Raw genomic sequence first — 15,130 nt, 5'->3', positions numbered from 1 at the left:
CCCACTTCATGATCATATATAATAATTGACTTTACCCAGAGTAACTGCAATTTTAAAGCTTTATTACATAATTACTTTAATAAAATAATTTATACATATACGTGCACTACATATACAGTTTGATCGTATCTGTTTTTGTCCAATTTAATTGAGCACATAACTTAATTTAATAAAACTGTTACTTTATACGTTGCCGTTTGCATCTAAATCTTGATTCCAGCATCAGCAGCCTGAGCTCTGTATCTCTTAATATATATCTCGTCAGGATCGTACTTCGCTTGCAGTTGTTTCCATTCTTCGGGCTTATTATCAATGATAAAACGAATAATTTTGTCGGTGTTCGTTTTTTGTTTCTCGCTGCATTTGCTGCACTCAGTTTTCAGGGCGTCAGGCAGGTACTTTTTCAACTCCCTACCCTCGGGAGTACATTTTCCAGTTTCAATCAAACATTTAAAGTAATTGTTAAATAGGCGCTCAGATTTTAATATTTCATCAACATCAATATTGTCATATTTGGTCGTATATTTCTCCTCAGCATACACTGCTACGGCCAACGCGAGGATTAGTAGAAAGATTTTCATTTTGCAATGTGCTACAAGAAATATAAATACAAAAAAATACATTAAATATTGTTGCATTGTATAGAAAACCTCCGACGTGTCATCTCAAACTTGAATATATACATTCAGATATTTCTACATACATACGTACATATAAATACAAATGTACATATATAAGATACTTAAATACATACGTTCATGTATTAAATGGTGACTTAAATGCTAGTTTTGAGAAGTAAGACGCGACTTGAATTCATATTGCCTGTCACTGTTGGTTGACGTCTGTTAAGCAACACACATTGTGAATATTTAAAATTGTTAAAGTTGTCAACTGAGTATAAGAGACAGCTACTACTGACTAAAACAAGTCCAAGGTTCCAAACTTTTTAATATGATGCATGCGCGCATTGAAGCGATACATTCTGCTTATATTAATACATACTAGTTAGTAACTATAAGTTTGGATTAATACTCGTTTATGACTGTTATAAAAAGCAGCTAGACAACTTATTTCAACACGGACTACTTTCGAATATTTTATAAGCACTCAGAATAATATGTGTGTTAAGCTATCCTTAGTTGATCACTTTACAAACTAATTGTTGTTATCTCCGATCTTATTGATCCATATCAATGTCAACTGATTTCTGTTAACTTGAAATATACGAGTATGTCCTTGATTAATAGAAAGATCGTCAATGTAAACAAGAAGACCAACTGGCAAATCAACCTAGTTATGAATATATTAAATACATTTGAATGCTTGTCTGTCTGGAGGTATTAACACAACTTGACACTTTTTTGAATTTTTATAGTTCATACTTGAGAGATTTTAAATGGCAGCTCGACTCTCTGCAGCTCTGCGGATAACTAGTTGTGAAGCAATGCAAAAGCCCGAACAAACTGATGAACTTTTCGATGAAGTCTGCTTTTATACCTTAGTAACGATTGATTTTTAATGTACTATGTATTGTAGTTGTATATTCGTTTACTTTAGACTTTAAAACGTAAACACAGTTTTTCGCTGGAAAGTTTAACTGATGATTAGTCAAGGTGGGCTATTAGATTTATGTAATTTATTGTCATTATACTTGTATATATTTATTTAATTCACATCATACTTATACTTAAAGTCGCATCTAATATACGGTTGTTTCTATGTATATCCACACACATATATGTGTATATACATATGTATGCTATGTGCATTTTATCTATGTATATGTATATCTATTTATATGTACATATATTTGTATATATGTATGTATATATTTCTTTGCATATTAAGTTTGCCAAATAATACAAGAAAATCACACTCATATGTACGTTAAATGCCAATTAGTGTGCTCCCTTGACATTTACTATTTGTTTTTTATTCACTATTTATACATTATGTACAGAGTTAGTCGAGTACTTATGTTCACACAAGTACCTAAATATGTATGCGTGTACAAGAAAATGCAGCCAATTAGTAATAATATGTTATTTGAAATTCTTACACAATTCATACATGCATTAACAACTGCGATTTCTCAATTTGTAAACACTACTACACTCTATCAATAGATATAGTAAATATGAAATACATGCTAACTTAAAATCAAGTTTAGTATTAATTTTCCTTAAAATCATATAAGCGAAGACAATGTTGTCAGAAACTTTCGATCTTCCAAAACAGATCAAATAATTCTATATTCAAATAATATTCAGTGCAACACAACACATACAACTCCAATCAACATGGAAAGAGATGATCCCGATTGCCAAAATTTTTCATTTGGATCAAGTTCGAGCTCGCAATCAGGCCTTCCACCGCCATGTCCAACAAAAAAAAAGGAAAGACGACAAATAAAAGATGAACCAGAGGCTAAATCGGAAAGCTCTCTGCAATGCTCAAACATAGTCTCATCATCGTCATCTTCAACTACTACCATAACCCTTGGTGCCTTTGATCCTGAGTGTGGAGCGCGAAAGGCTTCTCGAAAGGAGCCCCCAAACATTGGCTATGAGCTTAACATAGCAAAAGCAATAATGCAGCAATATAGTACATTGAGCGGAGATAATCTGTAAGCTTCACCAGAAAGTTCAGGGTAAACAGTAAATAGTACAAAATGTATATTTTTTACATACATATACATAGATGTGTGAATGTAGGTGTTTCTATTTCAGCTCGTAATCCAATGTTAAATAATTATACGCCTTGTGAGCACACGTTTTTAGTTGGCCCATAAACAGCTAATTGCTTAGATTGAAGATTGTATTAAGTCTGCATTACTCGCATAAGAGCCAATTGATCCTTATTTTATTTTATTGTATTTTATTTTTTATACCCACTATCAATCACAGATTTGATCACATTAGCGATATTATAAAACGTGTCATTGACGAGCGACCTCCAAATGTAATTGATTTTTTCGAGGAGTTCAGTAGAAATGTGCGCGAGCAAAAATTCCATCTGCCCGAACGTTTTCCTCCAAATGCGGTCTTCGATGAAACCCGAATGTTTCGTATCGCTAAGAGGATTTTAGTATCAATGAAGGTATTTTTTATTGACTAAGAAAATCTTGATTAAGATGTAGAGTATATTGGTATACTGGTTTACTTCAGCTCCCTTACACTATTGAAGGAGATGAAATTGTTGCTCCAGAGGACTTATCTTGTGAGGACGGAAAACCAAATATTGATGAAGAATTGCGCATAGTTATTGATGACTCGATGCGTTTGTTTGTTACATTTAATGAAAGAGTGCAACAACTTCAGTTTTATTGGAATCAATGCGGATTCAGCATCAGTAATGACGACATTTTTCAGTTGGCATGTGCCATGAACCGTCTTCAGACGCATCCATCTATAATGCAATGCCGCTTTTGGGGCTGTATAAACGGATTAAAGGCATCTTATTATATAGTTGAGGCTTCACTTACGCGGGATGAAGTTATATCACGGTTGGCAATGATGGAGGAGGAGATGAGAGAAAAACAACTTCCATTTAAAATGCGTAAGAACAGAGAAGAAAAGCCTCCGCCGCCCCATATTGGACCTGAACTGACTCCAGGAATTTATGGGTGGGAAAACCACCCTCAAGAAGAATTAGAAAAGATGCAACCAAAAGCTGTACCTGTTCCCCTAGTAGAGGACTTTGAGTTTTTCGATATACCTCCGGAGTATATCGGCCTTGGATGTAACCGATATTCATATTTTGTGGTGAACTCATTATATGATGATTGGATCGAACTTCCAATAGTTACTCCACGCCAAATAGTAATATCTCGGCAAATTAAAAAATTCTTGACTGGCGACTTGGAAGCCGATATTATATCATACCCATGTTTCCCTGGGAAAGAGAAGCATTATCTTCGTGCATTAATAGCGCGAATAACAGCTGGAACCTATATAGCGCCGCAAGGATATTATAGAAGAATGACTAAAAAGGAGAAACGAATCTTCGAGGGACTGGAAACTGATGAAGGTGAAGAAGAAGAAGAGGAGGAAGAAGAAGAGAATTTTGGCGAAGGGGAAGACATAATAAATGGTGAACAAAAGACGATAAATCAGACAAAATTTTACTTTATATTTAAAACTACATATTTCTTGCAGACAATGATGTTATGCTTCTCAAAAATGAGCGCTATGAAATAGAACCTCTCGGATCCCTGGCTACGCCAGTTGCTTGGGTCCACGTTAGACCAAACATACTGAATCAGGGCCGTGTAGTTTGGTTCGACGAGGAGAAAGCCCGCAAAGAGCGTGAGAAGGCGCTAGCACTCTATTTGAAAATGCTCCTACTAGAGGAAATGGAGGAAGAAATGGAGGAGGAAGAGGCTGAAGAAGAAGATGAGGGTGAAGGCGATGAAGAAGGAATGCTTGATGGATTTACGCAGCCAGAAACTGGTCCAAATATCTTATCGTCGTGTGCCGGTGATATGAGTGAGGAAGTTATGGTACCTTGGCTAGTACGTCAAACTAGCAAGTACACCAATCAAAAGGAGCGGGTTCTGATAATGCAGTCAAATGTTTGGCCCGGAGCGTTTACGTTCATATTTGAACGCGTTTGTGAATCAATTTATTTGGGCTGGGGTCATAAGTATTTTGCACGCAATATGCCTTTTAAGCATTTACCGGCAGTTCAGGAAGAGTTTCCTCACACTGGTGAAGACTTTATAGAAGCTAGTGATCCAACTGTTGAAGAAGAAGCTGCTTACCGCGAATGGCTTCTCAGTAAACAGAAGAGGAAGGAAGATCCTGGAGAGGACTTAAACGACTATGATGATGATGAGTTCAATGATCAATATGACGACGCTGATACCGATTGATGGCTTACAACCTATTGTTAAAATTTGTGTGTTTCTTAAATTTGTTATTTCCTTGAAAAAAAAAGAACTTATCGTTTAATAAATTTTAGTCAGCAGGCATTAATTAATTAATTAATTTTATTTATGTTTTAAGCGATTTAATTTATAATATATTTGTCTAAAGGTTGTAATCTAGAAAGTTTAACAAGTTTAATTTGCTTAAATTTAGATAAAACAGGACAATAAATGATGGATTTTGGTTTTAGCACACTTTTTTTATTGTTACAGTTCGTTGATGATTTACAAAGCAGCTTTTTCGAACGCCATAGATTGGTGAAATTCCATAAACATGAATTGCGAATTACAAACATATTTAAAATCATATTAATTTAAAGATTCCTGGAAGACTATACAATTCCTTCTGTACTTATTTATAACATTGCATTTCATAAGTAGGATTTAAATTTATAAACATAAATAAATAAATAGTATATGATAATTTAAAACATTATGAATAATTTATAATAAAACTGCGTTCTCATTATTTTTCAGTTCTCAGTTGCATTACAAAATATTCTGAAACGATTCGTAAGAATGCTTTACAGGAATATCATAAAAGGTTTTTGTTTTGGTTACTACTTCAAATAAAAAAAATATTAAGACTTAACAAAATAGCGTTTCTTCTCGAACTCAAACTATTTTTTATTATTTGACTAAGAGTATTCAGTGGTAGACCTGATTTTCTTTCGGAAGTAGAGCACAGGCGATAGCTGCCAGCATTCCTATAGCCCCATATATGGACATAGCTTGCCATTTTGAGGTTTGAAGAATCACTTGTGCCACAAATGGGGTTATCATAGCACCTAGTCGGGCTAGTACTGAACATCCTCCAACTCCGATTGATCGCAGTGGAGCAGGATATACTTCAGGTGTGTATATATAAATGGCTTGAAAGACTCCAGAAATAGATCCTCTTGCAATAAACAAAGTGACAGAAGTGGAAAACCGACTGTAAAGAAATAAATTCAATTATTATCAAAATATTGAATATTTGGTATGCAATATTGTTTCATTTATAAAGTAATAATATAAAAAAATCGATCAATTTTATAGAAAAGTGAGGCTCGTCCATATGATGCTTAAAAGTTTATCGTATTCAGATTTATATACATAATTACCTCTCACTTGCCATTAATGTGAAGGTGCAAAAAACTAGCACTAGATATTGTATAACCATTGTTTTCCTTTTCCCAAAACGCTTTATTATTTCAAGTGTTATCAGTATCCCAGGAAATTCCGACAATGTAATCCAAAGTAAGTCCATAAAATCGGTCGTTAAGAATGTAACACACTCATTGGGGCTATTTTCTTTGTTTCTCGATACCATTAACTCGGTAGTTATTAAAACAAGGCCGTAATAACAAAAGGCACATGTCAACCAAATAAACCACAGCAATAAAGTCGTGAAACACAGATCTGGCTTTAATAATGTCTGAATGCGTTCGGTGGCGCTTGGCTCTTCATCGGCCACCAGGCGTCCAATCAGCATGTGTCGCTTATTATTTTTGGCTATCTGCAAATAAATTACTAAATTATTTTCCGCTTTTCTTCTATCATATACAAAATCCATAGATATTATTAATTGTTGTAATGTACCTGTTCGAGAACCTTGACGGCCTTATCAGTCCGACCATTAGATGTATAATAGCGTGCCGATTCAGTTAACCACTACATTTAACAATAATGATAATAAAAAAGAGCATTTTAGATATATGTATATGTACATATGTATGTTTGTAGATGTCTGCTTTAGATTGATACTTACTGGCGATAAGATGGTGAATATTAACAAAGGTGTTGCAGATAATCCCAAAAGCCCTCTCCAACCATAATAAGGGTAAATTATTAGTGCCAGAAGAACCTCTAAGCATGCCCCTAATGCCCAAAAGCACTGAAAATAGAATAAAATGTTAAAGAAGTATTTTATTACATAACTTTCGTAAACATAAAACAATAAATAAACAGATAAATCAATTAATTGTTCTTTTCAAATAGCCTATATTTTGGGAGATTTGTTATTTTATAAATCATTTTTAAGCACTGTAGAAAACTTTATCCAAGTTTGTGAAATGTTCCCCATGATGATCAAACAAAATTAATTCTAATGTATAAAGTGCTTTGGCATTTAATTATCCGCCCCTATAAAAAAGATTAAAGCTAACTATAACAGAAAGTAAGACTCAACTTACACTCAGTCATTTAAATAGTTCATTATAGTATTTGATTACTCACTGACCTTTCGTCAACAAAGTTGAGAAAACTTCACTGAGAAATGTCAATTGTTATCTGCGGATATTGATCAGTATACAAATTAATTACTTACATCCATTAATACAACACATTTCCCTTTATGTTTTGTTGGCAAAAATTCAGCATACAGCGTAACACTAAAATATTCATAACAATAGAATAATTAAAGTTGTTTGCATAAGCACAAAAGTACTTACGATTGTGGCACACATCCTATTGCGAAACCTACAAGACCCCGTAGTGTTAGGAGCCAAGCATAACTTGGTGCTACAGAACTTAATAGGCTGTATAAAACCAGTAGGAGTCCACATAGGGTAAGGGCAGATTTTCGGCCATATCTATTGCTCAGCTGAGTCCAAAATGTGGAACTTAACATCATTCCCAGGAATACAACCGTTGTTACAGAGGCCTGTTGGTACTTTGTGATGTTCCACTCGCAAAACATTGCCGGTCCTATAATGCTCAAAATGGTCATTTCCATTGAATCCGCCATCCAGCAAAGTCCAACAAGAAGTGATAATTTCACATGAAACCATCCGAATCCGAAAATGTTTATGGCTTGTTGAACAGTATACGAATCTAAAAACCATTATCAGAAGAATTACTAACAAACGAATGTATCGTATACATCCCACTAAGTATGTACCTAATTAAATAAGTATAGTATGTTTTCGATCATACGAGACATGTTCCGAAATGATGCGTTTACTTCGTACGCGACAGAGCTCGGACAGAGTATCATCTGAGATACTAATACTTTATGTTAACTGTTTTCGAATTGTAATACACAAAATATTAAACTTTTCTTTGTCACATTCTAAAAATGACTTTGAACTTAATGGGTATTTACTTACCATCGGGGCTTATTGTGGCAGTTTTCAGTTCCAGGCTGGATGATGTAACTAGTAAATCTCTATGTGCGTAGCTCTCCATAGCGGGGCTAACTATTTCATTATCTGGAAAATGCATATTTCTTGCATTGACCCAGTCATTAAAATCTGAAATATACATTCAATAATAATAATAAATATAACGTCCCGTTTCATATTTATTTGAAACTATTTGCTTAACAGTATAGTTTTCAATTGAAAAAATAGTTCAAATAACAGCTACTCCCACTATATACAATGATTTCTATTCATAACCAAATGTAGAAACAAATCTACTTCCCCAATGGAATCATAGAAAATGATCTACCAATGTACATATGTATATACATACATACAAACATACATACAGTATATAAGGAGTTAGCCATTAAATTTAAATCCATAATATTAAACTTACAACGATAGAGACACAAACAATTTTTTCAATTGCCTTTGATTGTAAATTTATATTATTATATGTGAAAGTTTTAATTTATTTGCGTTGCCTTTGGTCATATTTTGTGAAAATGTTGTTGACTACACACATGTACATACGAAATATAAACATACACACACTCTTGTTGAATTCTCATGAATCCGTCAAAAGGTAATGACTGACCTCGATCCATTCAAGATATTTTTTAATAACAACTGGTTAATTCAACGTATTTCCATTATAAAATAACATTATGGGAAATTTTATTTATTCAAATTTGTTATATACAATAACTTAATAAAACACATAATAAAAGAAACAAACAAAATAACAGAGTTTTTATTGTTTTGGTCCTTAATTGATATATTAATAACTTTAAGGTTATCATCTATAGAGAAATCTATGAGATAAATATAATAAAAGCATTGGGTTCGTAGCCCATTTGAACTAAAACAAGTAAAAAAGCTAAAGTCGGGTGTCCCGACTTTGAAATACTCTGTACATATGTTTACAATAATTATATAAAATAAAAAAATTAAGAAAATAAAAAAAAAAATTTGATCGATTTTACCTCTCTCGGTATTCGAACTCACGTAAAGGGTGTATAATTGCACATTTACATAGCAATTGCGTCTGTGTGAGTGTATGTATGCCTATGCGCATCAATTCGTGTCTGTGTAAGCATTTTCGCAGTCAACCAAACAGCAACATCAACAACAGCCGCGGGCAGCGCTTGAGCAGCGCTTGAGCAGCGCTGCAGCAGCGCTGCATCAGCAAATATATTTATGGCTATAACTTCTTGTTAAATCGGTCTATCATAATGAAATTTGGCATACGGACACATAATAACCAACTGGGGGTATTTCCAAAATTTTAGTTCGAAATTCCAAGAATTACGGGAGTTACGATTTGCGGGGTAGAGGGGGGAGGGAGGGGAATTCCAAAATATACATTTTCTGCGTATTCACATAAGGCATCTGGGACTAAAATTTGGTGTTCCTAGGTCTTATAGTCTCCGAGATATAGGCGATTATACGAATGGAAAATCGGGAAAACCCCCATAGGGGGGAAGTGGGGGGGAAAATCAAAAAAATAAAACAAACTCGTATAGAATACACACATAACGCATCTTTGTGCAAAATTTGGTGTCTCTATCTCTTATAGTCTCTGAGATCCAGGTGTTCATACGGACGGACAGACGGACAGACGGACAGACGGACAGACAGACAGACAGGGCTAGATCGACTCGTCTCGTCATGCTGATCAAGAATATATATACTTTGTGGGGTCTGCCACGCCTCCTTCTGCCTGTTACATTTTTCAGCTCCCGCAAACCTAATATACTCTTGTACATTTCATGTACAGAGTATAAAAAATAAAAAAAAAACTGATTCTTACTTAGCATGAAACATGTTACTGCTATTTGTGGAAACAGCTTATAAGATGCGGCTCGGGAAGTTATCGATAACAGCTGTGAGCAAGAATTAAATTAAGTTGGATGGCACAAACTGGTACTTCATTTATCGTTCAACTAGTATTGATTTATCAAATATCAGGTTTCTGTAAATTAGTGTGGAAACCGACGGCATCTAGACAAATTGCTTTTAAAAATGTATTATGTACTTGTATTTTTAAAGTTTCCATTTAGTGTTTTTTAGCAAACCGCTAATCTTATTTCCAAATAGAACACTACAAATTATGCTTGAGAACGTGCTACAATTTGTGTCGACTTAAATTTATATATGTACATATGTATGTTGTACGTATGTGCATTGCTTCAATAGGTGCAGCCACAGCTTTACTTTTCAAAATGGGAAAGCACAGTTTTAATAACATTAGCCAAAAACATAAAGTTTTTCCTGCCAATGTCAATATATACAGTACGAAATGCAAATCTCAAATATTGGAGGAACAGGAAAATGTGACTTTAATTGTAAACCGTCGAAATTCTTCGCGTCAGAAACAAAAACGATGGTCTGCATTCAGGTGCAGATTACATAAAAAAATTGTGATGTTGATAATACTTGTTTGCATGTGCATTCTAATTATTTTCGCTAACACAGACCTGCTCTTTCGGAGAAAGATATTTTCGGTTTTCCTCTCTAGTCGCTCCAACGATCTAGTCGATATTGATGACCAGCATGCAAAGAACTCCAATTTTGAGGATGCGTTAGAAGAAAAGAATCTGCCAGCTTTAAAATCATCCCAATATTTATTAAATTACTCTTCTACGCTTATGGACCGGAGCTTGCAATCAAAAGCATTCTCGTCCGACTACAATATATTTGTTATATATACTAAAGAAAATTACCATCTTCGAATGAAGTTCGATTTGTTTACACACAGTTTATTAAAGCATACGACTGCACAGCTACATCTACACATAATTACTGATAAATCCAGTGAGCAGTCTGTGTTAGAAATACTTCAACGGCAAATTAAGAGATTCCGGCGAAGCGTCATATACACAATGTATGATGTAAAAATTTGTTCCAAAGCAATCCAAGACATTGCAGCAAAGTTGTCTCCATACTTTAATTCAGCGCCCAACTCCTACTACAGCGACTCGCTCTTTTTTTTGTCGCTGGGTCTGCATCGCATCGCCGATCTAAGCCTTAATCGCGTTATTCTTCTCGACTGCGATATTGTCTTCCGTTCAGATGTTCGCTCATTATTTGCAGAATTCGACCATTTCCTGCCACATCAGCTATTTGGACTTGCACCAGAACTTACTCCAGTATATCGCCATATACTTTACCGTTATCGAGTCCGATTTCCTAAAACTAGCTTTGGAAATCCATACTATCCAATGCAGCTGGAAAACAAAAAAGAACATAAATTGGCAGAATCTCCTAAACACACTCATATAAGGCATGGATATCCGGGCCTTAATTCAGGCGTAGTATTACTGCTCCTAAATCGAATACGAGATTCAAAACCTTACAACGAAAAACTTACGCAATCCGAAGTTCAGCGACTAGTACACAAATATTCCTTTAAAGGGCATCTCGGAGATCAAGACTTCTTCACGCTTCTCGGATATGAGTATCCGAACCTCATTTACAGATTGGATTGCGTATGGAACCGACAACTCTGCACATGGTGGAAAGATCATGGATATAGCGATATTTTTGATGCCTATTTTCGCTGTGAAGGTGTAATTAAAATGTATCACGGTAATTGTAATACCCGCATTCCAGAATGATAGATAAAATATACAAAATAAAAAAGTATATACCAAAAACTTCAACTCGTGTGTTTTATTCTATTATGCGACTTGACTCGAAGGTGATCTCATGGCCAAATCTTGGTGATACCAAGCTCAACTATGCATTTGAAGAAATATATATATATACCTATGAAAAATAGCATATTTCATTTACAATTAATAATGGAAAGGAAATTGCCGACTTGTTTACACTAGTTAGCCCGAATGTATGTAACACACAAAAGGAGGCATGTAGACCACCAAAGTATAGGCATATATTCTTGATCAATACACATCGATTTAGCCGTATGAGTAGCTAGAATAACCAAACTTGGTATCCAAATTGCCCCCCTCCTAAATTTGAGAGTAGCATCGGATTGGTGATTATAAAGTTATAGTCATAAATGTTGCTGCTTTTACTTAATAAAACTGCACACATACACCTAATTCTGGTTTTACACGGTAGATTGGGTTCAGAAAAAATCGTGTAAAAAAGACATTGATCATATGCAAAAATAGGTGATTGGTTCCTTATCTCTAAAACCTATTAAAATCAGTGAAAAACAAGGATTTATGTTTATTTTCTTAAATCATATATATAATGTGCATAACGACCCATATAAGAATAGTCTAGCTGTTTCTCAGCTGTGTGCGTTTTTATTTATTTATTTTATATATCAAATTTTTAATTTTCAAAGTGAAAGTTTTTCAGCGAAAACCGTGAAAAAAAGAATTAGGTGTATAGTACATGCACACAAATATGCATAGATACGATTCTGATGTAAATTATGCTTTTTATGAATGTATTAATTTTTTTCTGCTTTTGTTGGAGCGGGTACAGGGTATTAAGAGTTAGGCCTTCTCGACTTTAGCATTCGTTTCTTGTTTTTAATTTAATTATGTATGTATTTCAAATTTTAATCATTTAATTTTTAAAATAATGGGTACGGTTAAGAGTTGAGCTCTAGCATTCCTTTCTTCTAACTTTTAAATCATCGGAGGAGAGTGTTGTAAGCATAACTGCGAAATGAGCATCAGTTTTCTATCGCTCTTAAAACGGAATCAGACAGCAATCTAAGGTTCAATAGCTATGCATATTATTTGAAAACATCTATATTTTTTCATATGGATATGTTTCGATCGCACACAAAAAAAGTTTAAAAGAAATACACCATTAAATGAAAAAATTGTACTTTTATTAAGGGACTTGCATTTGATTAAAGAATCGAAATCACATTTTCTTGCAACTCTTAAATTTTTTCTTAAATCTGCAAATTTTCTGTTTTTTATTATTTTTTGGTGGTAAATATATATATTTAAATAATAATTTAATAATATATAAAATTTGCAGCTAATTTTTTTCTAAAAACTCTTAAAGTCAATGGAATGAAATTCATTTGCACAAAAAATGAATTGAACTAGTTAACACTTTAAAGTATTTTTGAAGGTGAGAATTGTGACATTAATAAGTATGTACATGGGAAAAATCGCTGTCGTATCGATATACAAATAATTATCGGGCTACGGAATACGCTTTGCAAAATTATTGCGATCTCTATTGAGAAGGTCGTGTGTGTGTTCAGCTGAGTGAAAATATTAATTATTTAATTTACTAATCGTGAGCATCGCCCGAACTTTAGATTATCGCACTAAGCGTTATCCAATTGCAGATAACTGGCATATTGCTTGTCTTGAAAAGGTTTGGCAGTCGCATTGCATGTGACAGACAGTGAATTCGACGCATGTTTAGCTATTGATTTTGGACAACATTTCAGAAACGTTATTGGACATATATGTAGAACAGACAGTGGAACATGCACTCTCAAGGACAGGGTCAACAAACGCAATCCTCGGCGAATTCCTTGTTGCAGCAGCAAACCCTAGTTTCAACCAATAATGTTAAAATAAGCGAGACACAATCGCTATCATCCGTCGGTAAGAATAAACTACACACACACACTTTCATATTCGGTACACCACATACATACGCATGTATGTACATATACACACACATACATAATTTGTATATATCAGTGTCATTATCCAAATGTAAAAACAGTGGAAATTTCCTTCAAATCCAATACATGTGCACCAGAACGTCATATGTATTTAAACATACATATGCACTTATAAACACATTTGTATGTATGATTGCATGTAATCTGAATGGTAATTGGATGCACACATTATTTTCCAAGAGTACTTCAACAACTTGGTTAACACCTATAAATTATATAAACCTGTTATTTTATTTTTACAATTCTTTTAATTAATAATACACATTTAATTCACTCATATTGGCCAAACTCTAAACAAAAATTCATTTTTCAAATTGTAAGCTAATATCCAAAATCCTGCAAATTAAAAGGGACCATGTATAAAAATAAAATTTTAAAAATATGGCTTCTAGCCAATGACTCTACCTCATATTCAGTTACCTGAATTGTCCATTGTTTTGAAGCATCTATGAAAACCAAACGAAAATTGGATGCGTTAGAGCCCAGCATTTAATGATGGAAAAATTTTAAGGGCATGCGCTTATTTCAAGGCAAATGTTAAGGAAAAATTTTTAAGAAGTGCACTGTAAAAATAGTAGAGTATGTTTAATTTATCTACAAAAATAATTTCTTTTTGCCACACACCTCGCCTGTCTCGGGTAACAAAATTTTAAGCTAAATTATTAAACGAACAGCTATTTCATATAAGCAAATGACTTGTAAAACTAAATAAAACAATTACTCTTGAAGGATTATTGGAGCTCGCTCATCGTGAATACCAAGCTGTGGATTATGAGAATGCTGAAAAACATTGTATGCAATTATGGCGGCAGGACAGCACCAACACAGGCGTGCTGTTGCTCCTATCATCAATCCATTTTCAGTGCAGGCGCCTCGATAAGTCTGCGCAGTTCTCAACTTTGGCAATAAAGCAAAATCCTGTGCTAGCTGAAGCTTATAGGTAAGAAAAAGATTTATACTAAGCCAGAAAGTATGAATATGGGCATTTACAATCTAACGTGACGTGACATTCGTACGATAAAATATTAAAAAAGTAACTGAAAAAGTAGGATTTAAAATAATATAAGTATATTTATTAGGTTATCAAATTTTAAAATATTTTATCGTTTTGTTTTTATAAGTGTATTATTGATTGGCGAGACATACAAATGGCATATTCCACTTATTTCTATATGTCGGTACTCTTTCTTTTGCCTTTTCAGCATAAACGAATCAGATTTTATATTTTGCCTATATTTGCCTTTGCAATAAAAGTGCAGTTGCAAAATAACATTATGAAATATAAATGGTAAAGATCAAGCGCTCTTACAAAATAGAAAGCTATGAACTTTGCAGGCCTATATTTCGCCATTGCTAAGATCTTTAAACTTTTTAATATAATTAAATTTGAATTTTCCTCTTCAATAACACATTTTGGTTAACTTGTAATTTTTCGGT

General features: G+C 33.9%; 5 protein-coding genes across 6 annotated transcripts in view; 3 read left to right on the top strand and 2 right to left on the bottom strand.

The window, feature by feature from the left end:
* Window positions 1-45: 45 nt before the first annotated feature.
* On the bottom strand, window positions 46-1,483 carry LOC115634584 (ejaculatory bulb-specific protein 3). The gene is made up of 2 exons (XM_030532417.1): window positions 1,383-1,483; window positions 46-592 (listed from the first exon to the last, which is right to left on the bottom strand). Exon 2 carries the CDS (start codon window positions 579-581, stop codon window positions 204-206), a length of 378 nt encoding a protein of 125 aa, XP_030388277.1. The 5' UTR covers window positions 582-592; window positions 1,383-1,483; the 3' UTR covers window positions 46-203.
* Window positions 1,484-2,228: 745 nt separating this feature from the next.
* Window positions 2,229-4,988, top strand: LOC115634580 (radial spoke head protein 4 homolog A). Its single transcript, XM_030532413.1, has 4 exons — window positions 2,229-2,626; window positions 2,907-3,099; window positions 3,168-4,092; window positions 4,158-4,988. The coding sequence occupies exons 1-4, from the start codon at window positions 2,301-2,303 to the stop codon at window positions 4,871-4,873; spliced, it is 2,160 nt and encodes a 719-aa protein (XP_030388273.1). The 5' UTR covers window positions 2,229-2,300; the 3' UTR covers window positions 4,874-4,988.
* Window positions 4,989-5,494: 506 nt separating this feature from the next.
* On the bottom strand, window positions 5,495-8,131 carry LOC115634582 (synaptic vesicle 2-related protein). Its single transcript, XM_030532415.1, has 7 exons — window positions 8,017-8,131; window positions 7,360-7,741; window positions 7,236-7,299; window positions 6,678-6,803; window positions 6,509-6,580; window positions 6,031-6,425; window positions 5,495-5,861 (listed from the first exon to the last, which is right to left on the bottom strand). The coding sequence occupies exons 1-7, from the start codon at window positions 8,129-8,131 to the stop codon at window positions 5,576-5,578; spliced, it is 1,440 nt and encodes a 479-aa protein (XP_030388275.1). The 3' UTR covers window positions 5,495-5,575.
* Window positions 8,132-10,103: 1,972 nt separating this feature from the next.
* On the top strand, window positions 10,104-11,717 carry LOC115634581 (xyloside xylosyltransferase 1). The gene has a single exon (XM_030532414.1). It carries the CDS (start codon window positions 10,218-10,220, stop codon window positions 11,670-11,672), a length of 1,455 nt encoding a protein of 484 aa, XP_030388274.1. The 5' UTR covers window positions 10,104-10,217; the 3' UTR covers window positions 11,673-11,717.
* A 1,516-nt stretch (window positions 11,718-13,233) lies between these two features.
* Window positions 13,234-15,130, top strand: part of LOC115634579 (UDP-N-acetylglucosamine--peptide N-acetylglucosaminyltransferase 110 kDa subunit) — an 8,353-nt gene continuing 6,456 nt past the window's right edge. The window contains exons 1-3 of one of the 2 annotated variants that reach the window (XM_030532411.1): window positions 13,234-13,374; window positions 13,451-13,610; window positions 14,423-14,633. In XM_030532411.1, coding sequence (XP_030388271.1) covers window positions 13,490-13,610; window positions 14,423-14,633 — 332 coding nt within the window. In that variant the 5' untranslated portion in view covers window positions 13,234-13,374; window positions 13,451-13,489. Of the gene's footprint in view, window positions 13,375-13,425; window positions 13,611-14,422; window positions 14,634-15,130 lie in introns of both variants that reach the window. The other variant, XM_030532412.1, reaches the window with a different exon arrangement.

Source organism: Scaptodrosophila lebanonensis, unplaced genomic scaffold, assembly GCF_003285725.1.
Source record: "Scaptodrosophila lebanonensis strain 11010-0011.00,11010-0021.00 unplaced genomic scaffold, SlebRS2 tig00000001-arrow-pilon, whole genome shotgun sequence".
NCBI classification, from domain to species: Eukaryota; Metazoa; Arthropoda; class Insecta; order Diptera; family Drosophilidae; genus Scaptodrosophila; species Scaptodrosophila lebanonensis.
The sequence above is the reverse complement of the archived record's forward strand: the minus strand, read 5'-3'. Positions and strand labels throughout refer to the sequence as shown.